This window comes from Pyrgilauda ruficollis, unplaced genomic scaffold, assembly GCF_017590135.1.
Source record: "Pyrgilauda ruficollis isolate IOZ18807 unplaced genomic scaffold, ASM1759013v1 scaffold24, whole genome shotgun sequence".
Lineage (NCBI taxonomy): Eukaryota > Metazoa > Chordata > Aves > Passeriformes > Passeridae > Pyrgilauda > Pyrgilauda ruficollis.
In genome coordinates, this window is record NW_024523648.1 from 3,402,391 (window position 1) to 3,425,271 (window position 22,881).

General features: G+C 40.4%; 1 protein-coding gene across 2 annotated transcripts in view; it reads left to right on the forward strand.

Annotated features, from left to right (window-relative positions):
* NCOA7 (nuclear receptor coactivator 7) overlaps positions 1-22,881 on the forward strand; it is a 60,124-nt gene that overhangs the window by 15,357 nt on the left and 21,886 nt on the right. For both annotated transcript variants that reach the window (XM_041470084.1, XM_041470085.1), the window contains exons 2-5: positions 3,753-4,006; positions 20,540-20,619; positions 21,420-21,527; positions 22,310-22,408. In XM_041470084.1, coding sequence (XP_041326018.1) covers positions 3,753-4,006; positions 20,540-20,619; positions 21,420-21,527; positions 22,310-22,408 — 541 coding nt within the window. The remainder of the gene's footprint in view (positions 1-3,752; positions 4,007-20,539; positions 20,620-21,419; positions 21,528-22,309; positions 22,409-22,881) is intronic.

Consider the following 22,881-nt stretch of genomic DNA (forward strand, 5'->3'; position numbering starts at 1 on the left):
TGCTTCATAAACAGGAGTGTTTCTGCAGATAAGATGTTTGTTTATCCTGCCCTCCCTGTTTCTTTATTTTTCTTTCTTCCCCCAGCAGCTTTCTTCGTGGATCACAACATATCCATCAACTGAAACTGAAATCCAAGCATTTTCTGCAGCAACGCTTTATGAATTGACTGTATGCATCTTGTTTTGCCTAAAAGGCTGATTTAATTGCAGAACAAGATCAAACTGAGAGGTTTAATTTTTTTTGTTGTTGTTGTTCAGCTCCCTTTTACTTTCATAACTATTAGGACAAAACTGAATGTTAGATTTGTTCACAGACATCCCCTTAGAAACTGAACAAACCCACTCAAAGTCTTCCAAAGTAGTTGAAAAACAAATAATTCAACAAACTATGTTCTTAAAACCATCGTTCATAGCAGCTCTTGTCATGAAGATTAGGAAATACCTGAGACCTGAGAAAAGAATAGATTAAACTTTCAGCCCCTACCTTCTTTAGGAGGTGATGGGTTTGAAATCTGAGCAGGAGAAGGACTGGCAGCTTGTGTGGGATATACAGGTCAGTGTGAGAGAAGGGTAAGTGGAGGCTGAAGGAGGTACCTCAAGGGAATGGAGTTTAAGATGCAGTAAAGCCTCCAGCTGTGCTCTTCACAGCCCAGTCTCTGCTGCACTGTACCAAGTGTGCATTAATAATGAATTGTCTTGTGTGTATACAGGACTTTGCTTTAGTAAGAGGATGCATAATGTCAAAAAGCATAGTAGGTTTGAGCTTGCCATTATGGCTTTAAGTGCTGTTGAAGGCTTGTTTTGGTTCCTTGATATATTACAGGCAAGGCTTTTCAGGAGCAGTGAATTAGAGGGGTTTTGGTAATTTTTACCAGGCTTTACAAACCTCAGGAAGAAGCATCTTACAAGCAGAGATCACAACCCTAGACAGAGTTGCAGGTACTCTGAGTACTGTCTGGAATGTCATGGATACTTGGTCTTAATTTAGGTTTTTTTCCTAGTGCCAAGGTTAGCACCTTTGGAATTGGATGGTCATGACCTTCAAACAGAGCAGTGGGCAGGAGGAGTAAGCTTGGCACCATCTGAAAATCTGATACATGACATGGTGATGGAGTAGAAATTATGGAGTCCCCATATTCTTGATCACTTGTACCTGAAGTGCCAGTGGCACTGTCCATTCACAGCAGCAGCGGCAGCTGCGTGCTGGGGATGCTGTACATTGTGTAGTGAGGCCCCAGTGTGCTGTAGGAGTGGGAATGCAGCAGGATTAAACAGTGAGGACAAGAACCAGTCAGTTGCATTGCAGTGAGTAAGTTCAGACTCTCCTTTCTGCTTTTCTTTTTTATATCACTAATGGACCAGTTCTGTTTTAGCTCTTCATTCTAAAAATTGCCAGGGGCATCTTTGAAAACTCCAGTTCAAATGAGAATGTTTTAAGGAAAGTACTGACAGAAGCAGTTAGTATTGTCACAAGGACTGTTGACCTCTAGAGAGGTTTTACTCTTTATTCATTTTTTCCCCTGCTAGAAAGGGTTCTTTGTTTCCACTAGTGGCTCTCCTGTTGTTTTGAGATACCACAATCATACTACAGAAAGCTTACTAAACAGAGTTTGTGGTCAAAACAAATAGACTGGGAATCTGAAGACAGAAGTCTCTGCTGCAGTGTGAGTAGAAGTGGGGTGCCAGTGGATGCTTGCTAGTTCTCATGTACTGAAGCAGGTGATTTGGGTATCCTGTGATATGCATACACACAGGAAGGTCCTCGAGTCACTAGAGTCAAAAGTCAGGAATGTGGCTCATTTAGAAGTCTGTAATTGGGTATAACCATGGTAGGAATATGCCATTTCAGCATAGTGGGCTGTGTTGCCATGATTTACACCACAGCTAAATATACACATTGTGCATGCAAAGTGTTTGTAATGTTTTGTGATTACCACAGCAGCCTTTTATAAGGACTGTGGCTTACTAGTTAAAAATAAGCCTCCTTTACATATGCAAATTTTAATCAGTCTAGTATAACAGTCAATTTAAACACTTCATTTCCTATATAGATATAGTTACTTTTATAGTTTCTAAATCCCTGTATGATGTTTCCATATGTAGTCAGGACTGAATCCATAAATTTCATGTACAGTAACTGTCTCTTTCTGGGCAGAGCATGAGCTATTACTGCTAGTTATCTTACAGATCTGTGACTTTGAGTGAATGGGGAGCACAGCATCCTCACTGGATTGGCTGCACAATGTGAATCTTCCTATTTTGGGATGTATGAAAGAAATATGTATACATACATGTGTGACAGACACCATTTGTAACACAAACAATGCAACAATACTGTTGTATTTTGAAGTGTTTCACTGGAAAATGTTGGTCACATGTACTCTGAGAAACTGACCCTTCTCAGTCTAATCATTCTAAACTTGGAACTGGTTTTAGTATTTTATTTTTTTTTTTAAGAAGTGTGTAGCCTGAAATGTGTTTCTAAAATTTGCAATTGCTCTATGTATTTATTTTATGTTGCAGTCTAAAAGAATACATGAAAAGCATATAAACATAAAAGGTGGAAGAAAGAATCTCTGAAATCCCTGCATTATATTAATAACTTACTGTATTAAGTTTTCACTTACGTAAGCTACTGCTGTGAGCTCATGAGACCTTTTCCCATTTGTGGTGACTCACTGGTTGTCTGTATTTTCTATGCATAATTCTTCCTGTGCACAAAGCAAAGTTTTTGGCATCAACAAGACAAATATACTACTCACTCCCTTAGGTACCTTGTAACCAATAAGTTAATGTACTGAAGATAAGGAGCATTAGATAGATTAGCTTTTAATTTTGTATGGTATGAGTCAGTGATTAACTGGGAGCTATTTTAGTGACAGTGACCCTCAACCCATAAAGTCAGTCTTCGCTCTCACTAAGCAAACTCAGTGCCATAGATGGTGATTTAGCAGAAAATTCTGTGTTAGGATTCCTGAAGCATCTTTCTCACTTGATCTGTGCTTTAAAGTCTTCCAAAAAGAAAATGCTCTTGTTGCTATAGTGATAAGTTGGAAGATCTATAGGCAGCTCATTAAGATTTCTCTCAGAAGAAATCTAGGCAGTTGGAAGAAGTTCTGGCACAAGCAGTTTGTGGCCACATTGATAATGTTGCAGAAGGAGCTCCTGGGTGACACTTGGAATACCAGCTAGTGTGGGTTGTGCCAGAATAGCTGTGGAGTAGCATGAGTGGCCTCTAGGAGATAACCTTGGACAAAATGGAAAAAAATAACAAGTTTATATGAGAACAGATGGTTTGTAAAGCAGGAGCAGTGGACTGTGGAATTATTGTTAGCTGTTGTGTTATAGTACATTGTGATCTGAGGTTTTATTTTATACCAAGCTTCATCTGGAAAACATGAATTCCATATCTTATTTTTACATTTAGATGTATGGCCCTTTTAAAAACCACCAGTTTTTCAGTGGTTTGTTTGTTTGTTTTTCTTTGTTCCTTCTCAGTAAGCAACAGGAAAAACTTCATTGTTATTCTTGAGAAGGTATCTTTGAGATTATGATATAATGGAAGAAAGAGTATAAGGTAGGATCATCTAAGTTACCAAGTTACTGATGCCAAGTGTGTGATTTTTAAAGGGTTGTAAGGCAGGAACTCTGATATTAAATTAATTTTTTTAAAAGATCAATTTAGAAAGTGAGCTAACTTGTCTCTAGAGGTTGGCTAAATCTTAATGTGGGTTTCTTTTCTTTATGCACAGTTTGAAAAAGAGAAGGCAAGTCAAACAAACCACCGAGACTGTCTCTGCCAATTCCTCTGGATCTCCTGTTTCCAAAACACCTTCTGAGAAAGATGATGAAAGTAAAGTTATTTTGGAGCAAATCAGTTCCTCTGAAGACAGCTGTAAATTTCCTGGGGAAAAGGAAACTGCTCCAGACAAGGAAAAGAAAAAGAAAAAGTACAATCAACTGAAAGACATCAGACGCACAGAACTTAAGAGATACTATAGTACTGGTGAGTTATGTTAATGCTGTAGTATTTTAAAATATGTTTGTTTTGATAGCTTGCTAATGTATTTCACTCATATTCTGTAGGCCTTCTTAAAAGGATAATTAGCTTTGGACATCCTTTCGATAAAAGCAAATAGAGTTATATAGTTCAAGATATCTGTTACTAACTTAAACCTTGCATTTTCACAAAAATACCTATATCTTGTTTCTCAGTTCTAAAACTCAGTGTTGTTATAGGCAGTAGTTAGTTTACTATTGTATTTTATTTTTGTTATTTTTAAGATTAGTCTTCAATGTTTTATGGGGTTCAGTTTTTATGGAAGGGCTATTACTTTCAATAATTGATGTATACTGTTCAAGACTTCAGTCTTAATTCATATTCATGTTTGTTGAAGTGTGAGGAAGTAAGTAAATAACTACATATTTTTAAACAAGGTGTCAAAGGACTTGTGTGATGGCTTGTTTCCCCCTCACCCCCCCCAGCTGTCTAAGTAACTCAATTAATTATAAATTCCTTTTTAGATTTTTTTTGCAAGTACTTGAGGAAAAAAATTATTTGTACATTAATATATGAGGTGAGTCATATACACATATTCGCATTTCTGAACTGTAATTAGTTAGACACTCATAATTTATTTTACATATGACGTATGAAGTACGTTTCGTTCCAGATTTTGTCTTGGTATTTTGTTGGAATGAATTCTTAGATTTGGAGAACTCTGGTTCCATCTTGTAAGGAATCCTTTCCCAAAGAGAAGGAATGGAACAGAAAACTTTAGCTATCCTCAAAGCAGACTTCTTTACTGCTCACCCAGTGTGTGCACGAATGGCTGACTCCTAAGGAGGAGTCCTCTTTAGGATAAAAACAAAGGAATCTGCACTGAAAATGTTATATGTTGAGTGGTCGTGCAGACTAGCCCACAGCCAAGAGTGCCTTTTATGAGGCCTTGCCATAGGGAAGATAAACCCTGGAGTAATACATCCTGGGGTTTACAGTGATTTATTGATCAGGCTCTAACTTTTGGCAGATCTGAATGTAATGAGATCAATAATTTGAGAACTAAAAGAACTTTCTTCTCTCTGTCTGAAGTTCTGACCACACTGTTCTGGAAATAAAATCTGTAAAAGGAAAACTGGAGAACAGTTAATGAACAAACCTGTAAATTCTTTCTGCTTTGGTAGTATGCTGATATAAAAAAAACCCCAAACACACCAAAATATAAACTTCTGCTGTATTCCTAATAAAGTGCTTCTTCTAGAAACATTTGTTTCTTTGTACCTAGAGTAATTTAGGGGTTTGTGAGGTAGCTGAATTTTGTTTCTCAAGTTTTCCAGGAGTTAAATTTAAAAAATTCTACAACTGTTGGCACTTGGGGTGGCGAGATGGGGGGCAATGGGATCACTCTCTGTCACTGAAGAATGTGGCAGTGCTAGCTAAGAAGGATGTAAAGGTGTCTTTGATGTCTTTGAGCTGTCTTTGACTTGTGATCCAACAGTCAGTAAAAACTCAGGTTTTGCTTATGTCTGTTTCGTAAGTGTTCCCCGGTTTCATGTGGATTGCCATCATTACAGGGTGACTTGAAATGCTACTTATCATCATGTAGGTGTGCAAAGTTTCTGGGTTCTGCAGAAATACAGAAGTTCTGTTGAGAAATTATTTAATGCTGCTGTTGAGCTGAGCACAGACTCAACTGGCAAAATCCAGAGAGATAAAAACTTGCTCCTTGTTTAAATATCTGCTTTACGATTGTTCCCAAAGGCTTTTACCCAACCAGAGCACCAAATTGCAGAAGTGTAAGTTGAGGCAGAACAGAGTTGATTATGAAACAAGTGCAGTAGCTCCATGTGAAACTTTCAAAATGCAGTCTTTTCAGTAGAATTGTTAGTTGCCATGGCACTGGACTACATGGCTCATACTGCCTTCACCCACTGCAGCTGTATCACAGAGTTACCTGCTCAGCTGCTTGTCACTGCTGCTCTCCAGAAAGCAGACACCTTTCCAACATCATGAGTAGTTTCTGAGAGCTGTCTGCACACCCACAGCAGTCTGAAAGAACTGGACTTGTTTAAGTAGTTTGTCTTTTGCCTGCATATGGCATGGCAGAGGACAAGCCCATCTGTCTTGCCAAGCTGAGTTCTGCCAGGTGTACATTCAGCAGTTCTCTGCTGGAAGACGTGTCAGCTGCAGTGGTGGGAAGGTACTGCCAAATCTGTAATGACTTTATCTTTTCATTGTTGATAGACTTTCATATGAAAGTGTCTATTATCCATGCATATACGTCTGTCTTAATTATTTAATGTCAGGGATACATACACCTCATTTCCCTCTCTCCCCTTCCCTGTCTTTTTTTCCCCTCTGACTTGTCCCATTATTTTGGAAGTGCTCTGACTGAAAAGCATGCACTGTCTCTCTGTTAACCATTTTTCTATTTATGTTTTCTGAAGGGTTTGGAAGTTTTGGCGTCTGTTTCTGCCCAACTATCCCGCTTTGACTGATGTCTAGAACATGGTAGGGGGGTTGGAGCTAGATGACCTTTAAGGTCCCTTTCAACTTAAATAGTTCTATAATTGTAACTTTATGAAACTCTGACACAGTAATTACTTCTTTTGTCCTGAAATGCTTTCTGCACTTTATCAAAATGTTTAACTTTCCTCAGAAGGAAAATTTATTAAAAGTAGCACCAGCCTTGCATATTCCCATGATACAACCAAGCTTTGTGGATTAATGGAGGTTTTGTCATTAGATTATTTGAGTCCAGAGAAGTTGTGTCTGTCAGTCTAACAGAATGAAGACCACTGTCCTCTGAATAATCTCCCTTTCATATTTCACAGGATGATAAATCCTTCTTTATTTATTGTTCTAAAAGGTGGGGGAAGGAACATAACATCTCATTATAACTTGTTCCTTGCACACCACATCCCTTCATTAGAGCCTCGTGGATGTGTTTGCCTTTGTCTTTGCAGTGACATCCTGACTCCCAATTTGAATGCTGAGCTTTTTAATAGATTTTAATAGCTTTTTAATAGATTCCTGCAGGCACCAACGCTGTCAGGGGGATTTTGTTGACTCGGTAAATTCCTCTTCTTCGGTGAAAGGACTAACACAGCTTCTGAAGGCTGTACAGAACTGGAAGTGGTTATCCCTGCCAAGCTTTGTATAAAGGATAGTGGTTAAAAGGCTTGGATTATTTGAGGGCGGTGCAGCGAGGAGCTCCTCTCCTGCATCCAGGTGAGGCGTTGTGCTCACGCCGGCAGCCGGCGGGTGGCACCGCCGAGCCGGGCAGGAGGAGGAGGAGGAGGAGGCGGTGCGACTGGAGCATCCTCTAGGAAGGGATCCTCCAGCATCCCTCTCTCAGCTAAGACTGTTCAGTACAGCATATCGGCTTACACTGTGGTGGCACCCTTACAAATAGCCTGATGGTGTACAGGAATGACCATTTGTCTTGAGGCATTGCTAAGTGGCTGAATAGATCCTACTGCCAGAAAGTTTCTCCAGTGTAGCCTCATAGCTTCCTTTCCTCTTAGCACCTGCACTGTTCTTCAGTGGGTCTGTAGTTCCATAACAATTTGCAACACTCAGTCTCCAAATCCCATCCTGTAAGACATTGCCTTGCAGATACAGCCCCTGTTCTCCTGCCTTCAGACAACAGAGATGCTAATACTGCTTGTTGTTTTCCCTGAAGATCAGTGGAAATAACACTCCTTTCTCTACATTTTTGCCATATCTATTGGCTTATGTGGTAATCTGCTTTTTAACTTTGTCTCACTCTTTCTGCTGTTGTTGCTGCAGTAAACAGCTTTCAGACCTTTGGGGGATATGTCTGTCTGGCACAGTACAATGGTTGTGCAGGTGCTCTGGCTGCTCTACTTGGTGCCCAGGATGCTCTCCCCTTCTTCTTGGGATAACCCAGCTGACCTACTTTCGAAGCCTGGCTTCTTGGTTTTGACATGCTGTCTCTGGGAAGCCTGTTTTTACTGAAAGATTAGGAAGCCACAATTTCCTGTCAGGAGTTGCTGAACTAGATGAAAACATTTGTGTTGTGCTACTGAAGACACTGAGGCAGGTAAAAGGTGTGAGCTTCTGAAAGCAAGCAGTGTAACAGTTGTCAAAAATGACATTGAATTTCATCCATGTATTTATTCCAGCATGATATAATGTGTCTTTCTATCAGATGTGCATAATATTCCTAGATTCCACTGATTTTGCTTGAAAACCTAAGCAGGCAACATATGTGAGGAATCGGTCTCCATTAATGAATATGTCTTACAGAAAAGTTTGGTTCTGGTGGTTTGTCCCACATCACAGAGTTACTTTTGTTAACAACATAAAATCCAGTTTTAAAATTCTGCTCTGTAATCATAAAGCCATTCACTGTGTGGTGTTCAATTTCTGCAGGAGTGGGAGGTGAGAGTAACAAAACCCCCTCTTACGGTAGCTCTGATTTACATCAAAACAAGCAGGACTCCTAAACACCATGAGAAGAAAAGTGGTATATGTCCATTTAATGAGAGTATATCACATGTTGAGCAGGAGGTATCTCCCTACGGGCAGAAAGCAGATACCTTTTTTTTTGACTTGTCCTCCCTGCCATCCCTTGAGCAGGGAGTGATGCAAGAGCAGTGCAGTGTGTGTGCAGTTACCAAGCCTCTGGATGTTCTGGGTAAATGACCAAGAACAAATTTTAGTAAAAAAAGCAGAGAGGGCATAACAATTTTCATTACTCATTACGTGCTGAGGTTGGCCCTGACTGGCACAAAAACAGCAGATGCAGCTCCCATGATACCAGAAGTACTTTGTTTCAAAGATGAAAGTTGCTTGCAATGCAATGAAAATTTGCAGAGAATTTAAAAGTAATGAAATGGTGGGACACTTCCTGAGCACACATTGCAAAATAGTTAGGTCATCTGCTAAATAGACTTAATCTGAAGTGGACTTTTCAATACATATTGAATTAAAAATGGAAATTTCCTTTTGTTTATGAGTCCTGGTTTTGTCTTTTGTATTACCTGGTATTACCTGTTCTGTATTACAGAACATTAAGATGCAGTTGAGGACCTAATTCAGGTGCTGCTCATAAAAGAAGAAGAAAGAATTAATAAAATAAAAGAGAAAATCCATATAAATTTTTGCTTGTGGCTAGCTAACTGTAATCAGCCCTAATCTCTGGGGGCTTGATTTGGTCCGCCCTATTCGTGTAGCAAAGTACTTTGTATTCTAAGTAACCCAAGTGATTTACAAAGTGGGCTGCTCAGTGTTGTGTTAAGTTGTTTAATACAGCAGTTATAACAGGATCTAAATTTTCTCAGGTTCTGAGACCTTGCCTTAGTGTTTCTGCTTCAGCCCAAAAATGACTGGATATAAGGAGGGGTTAAAATGCAAATAATATGTTTCTTTCAGAATGGAGATCTCAAATAAAATTGAGGCAGCATAAGAAGCAGTCAATTTGGTTATAAATGCCTGTGTAGAATACTAAGGGGATTGGAATAACATGCATATGAGGGGAAAATGAAGGTACTGACTGGGCAGTGGCTGGTTGGGAAGTTTCAGGAAGCTGAATTATTAGCACTGATTATAGAAACCATGTGGAAAGAATAAAGTGGACAAATGACTGAAAGCCAGCTGCTTTCAGGTGACTTGTTTTGCAATGAGAACAAATGGTCTTGAATCCCAGAGGATCAGTGTTAAGGCCACCAGGTTATATGGAAGCTGTGCTGTTAACAGATGTTTGCTAGAAACAGTTGCACAGAGAAGGGATTCCTTGTCCATAGGCAGCAGAATTCAATCTGAGCAGTAAGTACCAGTAATAATGTTGCTAGCATTTAAGTTCTGAAAATTTGTGTGGAAATCTTAACACTGGGCATGTTCCCCATGTGTGGCATCTGCTTCAAATTCACATCTCCGTGGATAAGCTTTTGTTTGCTGTTAAACTAAGTAAAGATGCAAATAGTTGAAAGCTGATGTTTTGTATGTAATAGGTAGGTATTGCCCATCAACACAACCTTGGCATTATTAGCACCATGCTCAAAGCAAATGAGTGGCACACATGGCACCTAATCTTGAGACAGAAGACCGAGCTTAAGTCTTCTCTTAGAAGGAAATGAAGCTATATGGATATATAAAACCAACTTGTAAACTCACCTGTTGATAGTCAGTAATCTAATGTATGTTTCAAGTAGGAAGCAAGGGAATTGAATGGGAAATTAAAGGACAGAACATGAAAACTGTTCTGGAAAATAAAAAATAAGAGATTTCTTAACTGTGTTAAGAACAAAAGAGAAACTAAAAATAATTTTAGCTCAGTATGTGATACTAGCAGTTGAATTTTCAGTAATTTTCTGGTGCTTCTGACAGCAAGGAAAAAGAAAGGACATAGAAGGAGAATTGATCTATTTATATACTGTGGTGTGATTTTCTCCACTCAGTTAGAAACGGAGGTAAACAGTAGCTTAATAGACACTTTTTTTTTTAATTGACAGAGCTGTTTTTTATATAGGAGTCCTGAGAGTTTACTGATGAATTCATGATAATTGATGTGGGTTTTTTTCATTAAGCCTTTTAAAAATGGTTATACAAAATTTTTATGTTCCTTCCTTAATTTTTAAGTAGTCAATCAAGGCAAATTGCATTGGTAAGCATTACGTTGCTGATGTCATTTACTCGTATTTTGTGAGGCCCTTGAGTTTATATTCTAGAATGTCTCAAGTTTAAGATTGAATGGTAGGTCCCTCTGGTAGGATGACTGAGCGTGTTTAGCTACAAGGGGTCAGTAGCTTTCTGTGTGATTCAGCATTTTATAGGTGAGGGGGGAAAGTGCCCATCACAGGTTACTGATGCTGAGTTACGTGAATTGAGTGGTAACTTGAGTACAGGCAGATTACATGTCTTAAAGGTAGGAGAACAAAGCTTCCAGGATGAATGTCCTGTTAACTATGAAAAATTACTTGAGGCACTTGATGTACTCAAGCGAACTTGAGTTTGCTTTGGATGAAGGAGTTGGACAGGAAGTTCAGGAAAGGAGCCCAAACACAGAGTCAGAATCTGCTCTTCTGGCACTTGGACGTGTTGTCATTAAATGTAGTTTGGGTTTGATTCACAGATTATTTGGAACCTGCCAGTAATTTGACCTTCACTCAAAAATAATGGATTATAATTTGTCCACTGCTAAGAGTCAGACCCAGTCCACTCTGAAGTCATGAGAACAATACAGATACGGAGTGGCACTTCAGATTTTAATAGTACCAACTAAAAAAAAAAATTCTGACAATAAACTTGGAAAATATTATTTTGGAGGCAAAAAAAATCCTACAGTACTTGAAAGTTTTATGCAGATGAGTAAAAGGAATTACTGTGTGACTGCTACTGAACCGCTGTGTCCAAGCCTGATGGTGTGTGTGACTCCAGGGGGAAGAAGTGCTAGAGGGGCAGTAGGACAGCCCATGCCATTCCAGACCAGAGCCCATTTAGTGTAGCATATATTCTCCCACAAGAGCTACATTTGGATGTCTGGGGAAGATTATGAACACAGTGAATTTTGTAAAAGTGTCCACACTCTTGTCCTCTTGTGAGCTGCTTGTAGTTCATGCATTTAGAGTGTTCCACCATATGCTTATCTTGCCTCTCCCTGGGCCTGTGCAGGTTTCTGCAGTATCTTTTGGTGAAGAGTGCACAGGTTTGCTACCATTTTCTTAAAGAGTGAAGCTTGCTTCTGCTGGCTTTGTTGGGTGGCCATGGGTTCTTGTATAAGAAACTGAACTGTCAATCCCTACTCACCATCTCCACGATTCCTGTGATTTTTCTTGGGTGTTTTGTTGTTGTTTTCATGTTGGTTGGTTGGCATTTTTTTCTTTTCTCTCTATAAAATATCCCTCTTTCACAGTTTCCTTTCCAGGCTGAAGATCTTTGGCATTCTTTATGTATAAGCTGTCCATGGGTTTGCTTGTCTTTGTAAGTCTTCTCTGGACCTCCAGGACCCAGGATGCTGAAACAGGGGATGTTTTTACTCTTAATTCAGGCTCTCTGACTTGGTTTACTGTGAGTTCTGTTTAGAATAGCTCAGGGAAGAAGAAAAATGTTGGAGACTAGAGGGAGTTATGAGAAGACTACCTTGGTTATAACTCTCCTTGAGGGAGAAAAAACCCAAGAACCTTATCCTAATTTAATTGTGTGATTGAAATATCATAGCAAAGAGCTTTGACAGGCTCAGCAGACCAGGACATGGAGAGAAACAAGTGGAGATTAGAAATCAGGGATACCTTTTTAACAGTGGTATAAATTATTGAAGCAGAAATTTAAAAAGTGGTATTTCTCTCATGTGGGAAAAAATATCGGGATTTGCTATTTTACAAAGTAAAATTCCACTATAGCAATAACACAAAGTAAGATTTAAGGCAGTGACATCTTGTGATCTATTCTGGAAGGGTCAGACTGTGGACTGACAGGCTGGTGTTTAGTTAGCTAAAACTGATCTCACTGCTGAAAGACCCAGGTGTGTTTCCACGGGCTGCCTGTTTTCCCAAGGCCTGAATTTTCAGTAAGAGTGAGCACTTACGTTCTTCATTATATTTAAACTCAGATGCACTTAACATCTCTGAAAAGTGGTCCCAGAGGAAGAGAGAGAGGCTGTGGAGCAATTGGTCCCATAGCCCATGGTGAGACTGTGACAGGTGTGCGTGTGCAGGAGGTGAAAAGGAAGCGTGTCAGGAGAATTAATAAAAAGAGTTGTCATATTTCTGCCAGGGATAATGAAGGGAAATATGTCTTTGTGGTTAGCAAGTTTGTCACTTCCAGGATCCACTGGCTCATCATGCCTGGGGTAGTCTGGCTTCTCTAGGTTGTGCCAGCTGCCTGCTGAGTCTTGTGCTTGCTGAGCACGGGTGCCCTGTGGAGTTAGCCTTGAGTACCTGCAAGGCACGTGCAGCTTCAGAGGTGATCTTGGTGGTGTATGCTGTGCTGGGATAAAGAGTTGGACTCTCACAGGTCTTTCTCTTCTGTGTTTCCTGGGAGGGCTATCAACCAGGCAGGTTGGATCCTTTGCCTCTTCCCCTACGCAGGCTTCCAGAATCTGTTCCCTGAATGCCTTTGGAGCAGTCCTCTGCAGCACCCACGTGCATCAGCTCTCTTCCCTTCCCAGTGACTCACAGTAGCTCTCTTGGGATTTCTGTCCTCAGGGAACAGGCAGAATATTCTCATTTTAGTTTCAGACATTCTTCTCTAAGACAGGAATATTCATAAGCCAAGTATGTAATGAGCACAATATAGTGCGCTTGAAATCATGTTGCAGATCTTTTGGTCTCCAAGCAGAGGCATGAGGTAGTCATTTTTAGGGTGTCTGCATAACTCAGGCATGGTATCCTCAAGGCAGGCTTTTAATTTCTCTTCTCCACCAAGTTCCCACATTGTGCTTGAAAAGCACTGTTGAAAGTTAATATAAATGCTCTGAAAAGCAGCAGTCTCTTCACGTTCATTTAAATAATAATAAAAAGTTAAGCCAGATTTTTTTTGATTGTGTAACGTCCTTGCTCCCAGCTTTCTCTACTGACATTTCTTAATATCTTCTCAATCTGTTGCGACATCCCTGTTGCAACTTGTTGGGTCACGCTTGGGATTCAACAGTAGCTTGTATAAACTGAGTTGCTCTTTTCTGTGGCTTCTGAGGATCTGCATGATGAAGTGATGACAGTCAGCAGCACATCAGATGCTACCATCTCCAGACACAGGGCATGTGTCCTGTATCTTTAGAATCTTTGTGGTTTTCATCTCTGTTTTTAACCTATGACCTTGTGAACACCATTCAGTAGACAGGACGGTACAGCGCTTGGTTTTAGGAGACATTGTCCTGGTTAACTTACATGGCATAGCCTTCCTTCCCAGGGAAGCTGTGATGTGCTCAAGCAGCAAAATAAATGAAGAAAACCAGCATGTGTAGTGTTAACCGTTTTCTAAAATGTCCATTTTTTCTTTTGTGAGGCCTAAGTGTTTCTTCCTTCGGCCTTACTTTGTTGACAGGCTGATTTTCCTCACTCTGTATTGTCCTTGAGTACTTAAAGTAGGGGATAGTCAGAAATTTTATGGTGATACTTTAGTGAAAGATGCGTTTAGATGCTGACTTGTTCTTGAATAGGATTCACAGGTAATGCTGTAAGACCAGAAAGGAGCTAAAGCCCCTTCTTGGGGATGAAGTAAATAAAGAGGAAATTTAAGTTCCTTAAATATTTGCAGTTTTTCGTGTAGAAGCTGCAGTATGTGAATATTGCTTGAATATCAGTAGTCAAATTTTTACTGAAGTGTGCCTGAAAATACCTAATAGCAGAAGGAGTTACTACCTTTTTTATCAGTTCTTTGAACTGATTATCATTTTTCCTTGAGGTTCTGGATTTTCTGGTGATCTCTTTATTCCTTTGGAAGAATTGCTTGGAAAATAATTAGTGGACAATCAGTTTTTACTGAGAATGGAGAAAAGTTGTTCAAGGCATGGCTATTTCAGAGTCATGTGTCTGGATTTGTACTGTTCAGGGAATTGCTATGTTCCTATGTCAGGAGACGTCTCACTAATGAAGGAGTATAAATGTGGTTGTGATGCATGACAGCTGCCCTTTTGTTTCAAGTGACTTCAGCAGTAGCAAAGGAGGAAGCCAACTGATAGGATTCAGTGGAGTAAAAATATGAAGAAGTAAAGGTTGAGGGCTTGTCAGGATACTCTGGGGAAAGTGGGAAGCATATAAGAAAAACAGATACCTGAGTTGGTGAGAAAGTGTAGGGATGTTTTTATTTCTCTTTTAACACGATAGCAGTACACTACACAAATCTGAGTAGGGAATGTTTCTGTCTTTCTGGTTTACTTCAGGGAGACAAGTGATCAGATGGCCAAAAAAACTTTTTATATGCCCCCTAACTGCTGCAGCTGGCTAAAGGAGGGAATGGGGCTGGGGTGTCTTTCTCAGAGGCTGCTGCAGCTGAAACATCAGAGTGGGTGGAAGGTGTCCCAAACCAAGAATCTGGCCCCTGTGGTGATGGGGTTCACCCACACTTGACAGGAGCTGAAAGACTTTTTAAATAAAACTAGTAATTTTAATGTGAATGCTGTTCAGTTCATCACTTTAGAGTCATGAGAAAAGCCAGAAAGACACTTTAAATCAGAATTACATCATCCTGTGCACAGCTTTGCATATAGCAGAGTTGCTGAAAGTTATTAAAATGTCAGGGTAGAAAGTAGGAATGGAAAAAATTGTTCAGATAAACTCATTTGTCTTCCCCCTCTATTGTCCCAAGTAGGTCTTTCATATTCTTGAGATCTCTGTGTGTAGAATCACTTAAGTGATACTTACTATATTCCATGTCTGTCACCATAATTGGTATCAGGCCTCATTCACTGATAAGGAAGCTACCCCAGGAAGCTCTGTTTACTTAATTGCTTATCAGTACTCTGCTTAGGTTACTCTGAGGGATAACTGTTCTCCCCTGAATTGATTGTGTTTCAGATTCTTTTAAGCTACCTGTAGGTTTTTACTCCTTTGTCCTGGTGCTTCGCCAGACTATATATAATTTTATTTAATATCATTTTATTGCTTCTATAGCAAATCTGTAATAGAGATGTGGGACTGGAATGTCCCAAAACAGCAGTGACATACTGAGCAGCATGGAAAAAATATTAGTGTGTGATGTGGAAAAATGACTAGTTTCATACATGTTTAAGGAAACCCTTTTTTGTGTCACCAGCGTATGTTATTTTTTTTATCATAGCTTAAAATCTGTGTTTGGTTTTACTTCCTCCAACTCAAAAAGGATGTAGTAGGAGAGAAAGGCTAGCAAGAAGAGCAGCCTGTGTGATCAGAGAAATAGGAGAGTCCAAAGTATCACAGTATTAGTCAGTTGGAAAAAGTAATGAACTGAGAAAAGATGCTGGAAATCTGTGACATCATGAATGGCATGCAGAAGGTGAATAATGATTATTTATTTGTTCACCCTTAAAACAGCATTAATTAGGATGTTCAGTGAAGTACGAAGTACAAGAAGGGAAGCACTGCTTTATGAGCACATGTTAGCATGGGGCTCATTGGCATAGAAGTGGTGTGGAGCTCTTGGAAGAACAGAACATTTCAGTGAATGGTGTTACTCTGGGAAATCTGTGACTTGGGGGCTAATCAGGGGAAAGATTTCCCTGCTGACATGCAGCCTAAATCTTTGGTAAGACAGAAATTAATGAGTAAAATGGACTTTTTTTGCCTCTGTTCTCTCAGGCTAATGAGTTTGTTTGCCAGGTGTGGAAAGCGGTCAGTCCTTTGTACCCTGATTTGCTTGGGCATTCCTGCTAGCAGTACCAGACATGAGGTTCAGCCGTCACTGCCAGTGCTGCCACACCTCGCACTCATTTGGGCTGGGCAGCAGCAGTGGTGATGGCATCAGCCTGCAGTGGTGATGGGTCTGTGCTCCATGTGGGCAGCCCAGGAGACTCCTGATGCTCCTTGACCTATTCTATCTACTTACAGAGCTATTTACACAGTTGCAGAGGTGTAATTCTCCTATCATGCGTCAAGGTCTTCTGGGTGATAACTGATTGACCTCTTTATCATACTCCTTCAAAAGTTGGTTTCCAAATTACTCTTAGGTAACTCTTTTTTGTAAGGTTTCCTGTAACACTGCTAAACGAAATGTCAAGAGTCTGCTAAGAAACTGAGATACAAATATATCATTACAGGCAGAAAAATTCCTATTCTAGACCTGTCTGTTTTCAGTAAGCCTGTATTTTCTTGCCTGTTCTCACTTGGCATTCTTCTTCTCACTGCTTATTATTTTACTATTTTTACATAATTCTCAATTTACAAGTTTCCCAAAACCACAGAGAGGTTCAGTCCACCCACTCTGCCTTTTGCCTAAAAATGCGGTGTGAGTGAATTTGCATTAACACCTAGTCACTTCTCATGGGTGTGCAATCCCATCTCCAGTGTACATGCAGTGCAGGAAAATTTGGGATGCAGAACCGTGAGTCATTTCACCACTAAGCAAGTGTTCAAGTTCAAAAAGTAGCCAAAGGCAGTTGTTTAAAGCCTGTGGAGCTCTTCATCTAGTTCTGACTGAAAGAAACGTGGTTCCTGAGGCTTCCATCATGCCTGCATGTGCTCTGGGTGCCTTTGTGGCTATACAAGAGCTGCCTGCCCTCAGATCATGTCAGAAAATGTTTGGCTTTCTGGAGGAGGAATGAGAGAAGATTAGGGGAACTGGAGAGACAGTATATTGTGTGTGTTAAGGTATATTAAGTGTGCTGCTTTGGCAGGCTTGCCAGTCACTCTGCTGTAAACCATTCATGTAGAGCACGATTTGTGACCTTGGCCTCATCACATGAGCAGTACCTGTCAGGTTTAATGGATTCATTACAGTTTTTTCTTCTGAAGGTCTGAAATTTTTATTTCATTATTCTAAATCTTTGTATGCACAATTGAAAACATAGACTAGTTAAGAATTCACACTATTCAAATAATTAGGATGTGGTTTTGAATTGCCCAAACCTGACTAGTAACTACTAGTTAGGCGTAGTGCATGGACAGTGTTCTGAACCCTTTGTTGCTGGGATAGAAAAAAAAACGAGGGCAGTAGCGGGTAGAAGAAAAAAGTATCCAAACACAAAATGTCAGATTTTGGTTTCAGGAAACAAATAAATTCACAGACTGTGACTGCTTCTTTTAGCCTGTAGCTAACCAGACTGTACAACACATATTCTTGCACATAGGTGTGAAAAAAAGTGTCTAATTGTTCAACTTATTTAGGATTTATTAACATTTATTGACAAAAAAGCACAGTATTTTGTTTAATCTAAACTCAACTTGTCTATCAAACTTCATTTTTTCTTGTCTTACAGTTAGAGGTTTTCAGCTATGTCTGCATACTTAGTTCACTCTTCTCTCTTGTACCACGATTGTGTTCAGGACCCTACTAAACAAACAGGTTCACAGTTCTGTCAACCAAGAACTAGAGGATATTATATGTATCCTGTGAATGCAGTATGTATAGGTTATGTAAATGTTATACAGGTTATAGCATTTTCCTGGATAGTATTTCCTAATCTCCAAACTTAGTAGGCAGTGCAATTAGGAGGACCTGGAAAATACTGATATTTCACAGCGGGAGACAGAAGTGTCCTACCTCTCAGGTAGGAAGCTGCAGGGGAGAAAGTTGTCTGTATTGCTATTTTGTGGTCTTTTTGTGCCACAGGGGCATAGTGGTTGCTATTGTGGTCAGCTCTCTATTGTTAAACACAAAGCTTAGGAACAAAAAGTGTTCAGCTAATAGCAAATATTATAAGCTCTCCAGAGAAACTGCTTTTATTGCATATCGTTATTTCTCCCATCTACATACAGACTTAAACTTTTTCCTATTCAGCAGGTGCAAAAGCTCTTTCTCTCTCTCTGCATCTCTCTGGCCTACTTTATTTTTATTCCCACCCATCCAAGTTCTTACTGGTGCATGTCTAGTTAGTGTGAGATTATTGCTCTTAACTGTTTCCTATCTTGTGTACTGTTTCAGAGATAAGTAAGGGTAAAATATCTGAAAACTTGTCTACTTTTTTCAGCTAGACGAAGTCTAGCTGGAAGGTCTACCTTTCTTGTCTTTCTCCAGGGAAGGGTCACAAAAAGTTCATGTAGTTTGCTTACATGTGTGATATGTAGTTGTGATTATAGTTATCCTGGATTAGTTGAAGTGGTATCTCCTGATAGCACAAAACAGTGTGAACTCAGTAGTTGGCAAGGTTTCTTCAGGCAGGATTGTGCCATACTGGCAATTTTATGTAGGTAATGGATAAAGAAAACATCCAGTATTTGTCAGATTTTTTTTGTTTGTCATGTTGTCATTGTGTTTCTCATGGTTTAATACTCTGCCCTGCTGATGCTGCCATTACCTGTTTTTCCACACACTGTTTTCACTTTGATCAGCAGAAGGTGGCATGGCAATGGTGAAAACACAAATGGTCAGAAAAACACAGTAAGAAAGCTAATTAAAAAGTTTCAATATGGGTGTTGTCTCAGAGATGAAGTGTCTGAGACCATTGAGTGATGCTGTGTTTCAAAATGCTGTCAGGGAAAAGCCAGCATCATCCTGATCTTCCCAGTCTCCCGCTGTCCTTCATGCCATGTACACCGTGTGCATGTATTTAAACTGTATTTGTTTTTCTGCCTCTGTTGCCTTATCTGTAGTGTCCCTAACCAATGCACTTCTCATGACTGCATCCCTGGCAGGTGGTGGGTGCGATATGCCAGCAGGAACACCTGGATGCATGTCCAGGGCTCTTGTGAGTCTCTTCTGATCGAGAGAGCAGCACACTGAGGCAGCCCCACAGCATTCATCTTGCTGTGGACATGGGCCAGCAGAAGGCTCAGGTGCAGCACACTGGGCCCCTCCTTGTTTCTTGTGTACATTACAGTGTGGCAGGCGAGTCCTCGCCCTTCCTTTTACTATCTGCCTCTTGCTCTCTGGAAATAGCAAAGGTTACAGCAAAGCCTGAATGCAAGTCAGGAGCCCTGCGCTGCCATTTCCAGTCCTTTCCTCCCTGATCTTCCAGAGCTGCTGGCTTGGACCACAGGAGGAGTCCACCCTGGACAGCGTGTCCCTGCTCCTGGTCCTGGCTGCTGGTTTTGCTGGGCCCAGCCTTGCCTTGTCTTCTTGCCTCTCCCCACTTCATCCAGGCTGCAGCGTCCTGCCAGAGGCAGTGGGGCCTTTCTAAGGGCTTGGGGGCAGGCAGAGCCATGAATTGCCTCCTGGCACCCCATCCCCACTCCTGGAGCTGGGGCTGCATGCTGTCCTCTCCTCCCCCAGGTATGTGGGTCTGGGCTCTGGGTTTGGAGGGGGAGCCCCGTGGGGCTGGGGCTGGCTGGGCAGCTCCATCCTCCCTGAGCCTTGGCTTTACTCACCTGCTGCTGTCGTAAGAATTGGAAATCTCTACCCTGCTCTGGCAGAGAGCTCTGGTGCTGACAGCTCACGAGTGCCTTTTGGGTCCTGCACAGGTTTGGGTTCTGCAGCTGTAGTGAGTTCTGTGTATTGCAGCTGATAGAAAAACTCTCCTGCACAAACTTTCTGCTTTCTCATGCTTGACTGTATACATGCATGCTTTGCAAGACTCTTGGCACACTTTTACCTTCAGAGATTAAAGTAGTGTTTAAATATATTGTACTTGTGAAGTGGTGACTAACCAATATTTGTTGTGGTTGTACCAAGGCAGTAGACATGTGTATATTCACCTGACGGTACAAAGTACTTGTATCCAGCAGCTGAACTGTGTAGGAATCACCTAGAAACCATGGGAGCCATTGTGTATTGCTATGTTATCATATATACATTATTCCTGCAAAGTTCCTGAACGATTACTTAACCTGCTGTGCTTGATGAAGTTTTCTTGCCTTACAATTTAATTTTAAGCCCAAATAGGCATTTTAATGTGTCCTCTTGTTCTTCACAGCTGCAATTTGCACATACTGTAGATCTCTTTCAAAACATGCTGAAAGGTAAACATCTTGACAGTCAATTACTTGAATTTTTTTTGCTCTTTAGATGACAATCAAAACAAAAGCAATGAAAAGAAAGAGAAGAAGATGGTTTCTCAGAAGCCCCATGGTACCATAGAATATACAGTAAGTACTGGTGTGTGGTGTGTTCATGCCTGCTTTTTGAAAGGGAAGTTGTTGAGGTTGAGAGGGGGGCAGTGGCACAAAACTGTGAGCACTAATTCTTTCTCAGTTTGCACTTATCTCAATAGGGATTGCCCCTATTGATACCATTCAAATACCACTGTATGGGGAGAGCTAGGGCCACATCCAGAATCTCTGCTCAACCCAGGATCTCTGCCTCTTGCAGCTGCCAGTTCCATTTTTACTTCTGCATGATGGCTCTCTAATAGAGCAGTGGTTTTGTTATTCTGAAAAATACTCCCATTCTGTAGTGTTGCTTAAGTCATCAAGCAGATGACCTGTGTTGGATGAGATGTTTCTGTAAGCTGGAGCAGGGCAGCAGTGGGCTAGCTCTGCTCTGTCTGTGTGAGCCCTCAGGTCACTAAGTGCATTCCACTCTACCATCCAGAGCCTCTGTGGAAGCTGGTGTCCCAGCTGGGAACTGCACAAATGCCAGACATGCTGTGGCTGCTGGAGGTGTAGTGAACTTTGCAGTGTATGACCTTCCCCGCCTTGCCAGGCCAGTTGTAAATACAGATGTGCTGCTTTAAAGTTTTAAGAGAAAAGGAGAAGGGACATCTGTAACACCTCTACATTTTTTCTACTGTATATTGTGAAAGAATATTTCTGTTCTTTTTTTTTGATACTGGCTATTAAATAGATGTCTGTCAAATCTATCCCTGCAAACAGTCTGTTAAATGGGTTTAGTTTCATGTGTGGTGCTGTGTTCAGTACGGTATCTTAGTCATCAACTCTTTCTTCAGGCTGGAAATCAGGACACCATAAACAGCATAGCATTAAAGTTCAACGTTACCCCAAACAAGCTTGTGGAGCTCAATAAGCTTTTCACACAGACAATTGTGCCAGGCCAGGTAAATATTTTATTTATTTGTTTTTGGGTTTTTTTTTAATACCTGAAACATAATTATTGGCTATGTATTTAGAAGTTTTTTAGTACTTACATGTATCTTTCAGGTACTTGGATACAAGGATAATGGGCACTAATTTAAAATGCTCCCTCAAAGTGAAATTTAGTGGATTATTACTTGGAATTGGTGTGATGGGAAAGCTTTGTAATTACTGTATCTGACTTGTTATTTATGTCTGTCACTAAAGCTTAAAGATCACTCTGAAGCCCAAGAAGATAATACAGCTGTTGCAAGGACGTTTGATTATTGGGAAGTCTGGATAAATGCAATCTATAATGCATTAAAGAATTAGAGAGAGACAGAAATTGAAATGCCTTTGTGCCATTACGCTGGGTATGAGTCAGTCTCCTGTAAAATGAGGAATAAATGGAGACTTTTTAGGAGAGTCCTATATCCTAGAATTTCCAGGACTGGAAATGCAAGTGTGGAGATTGACACTTGGTTCATAAAGAGCAGATCTCTACTTCTGCTTCACAGCCATGAGGAGGTTGTAGTGTCTTGATTTGCAGATAGGGAAACTGAGGCACAGAGAGATGGTGTGACTTGCCTATGAATACCCAGCAGACAAAAGCTGGAATAAGGAAATTATTTTCATTTTTCTGAATGTTTTTAAGGTGTACATTGCAGATATGAGTGATCAGTATTGTGTTGTCCTTCTAATACAACATAGTTAATACCTTTTAAAGCTTTTGCCTCACTGTTTTGAAATGCCTGTTTGTATTTAGATTCTCTTTGTGCCAGATACAAGTGCTGGGAGGCTGTCTTCTAGTCCTGGTGCTCCTGTTTCTCCTTCATCATCAGATGCTGAATATGATAAACTCCCTGTAAGTCAAACATGGTTCACTGGTCTTAAACTCTCAAAACATTTTCTGATTCTGAAGTGGAGAATCAAGGCTGTGTAAATAGGTGTTTTTGAGTTTATGGGCCTTGTGTGTAGTGTCTTGCATTAAATTAGTTTGCTGCACTACAAAATTTAACATTGTCTTAAAAATAGTCCAAATTAAGGGAATTGTGAGTGTGGAAACCCATTACAAGTTCAGTTGGGCCCTAAGTCTATCAAAACTACTAAAAATGGTGTAGTGCATAATCTTTAAAGAATAGAAAGCTAAATATAAAAAATTATTTAATGTTTCCTACTGGAGATTTTTATGCTGCTCTGTAGTCCAGAGCCTTGGTCCTGCACTGGCATCCTTGAACAGGGAGGCTTTTAATTTAGTCTGAGCAGTCAGTTTCTTTCTATTTAAATTGTGGTGGTACCCATATACAGACTTGTCTTTAGACAAGACTGCTGGATTTA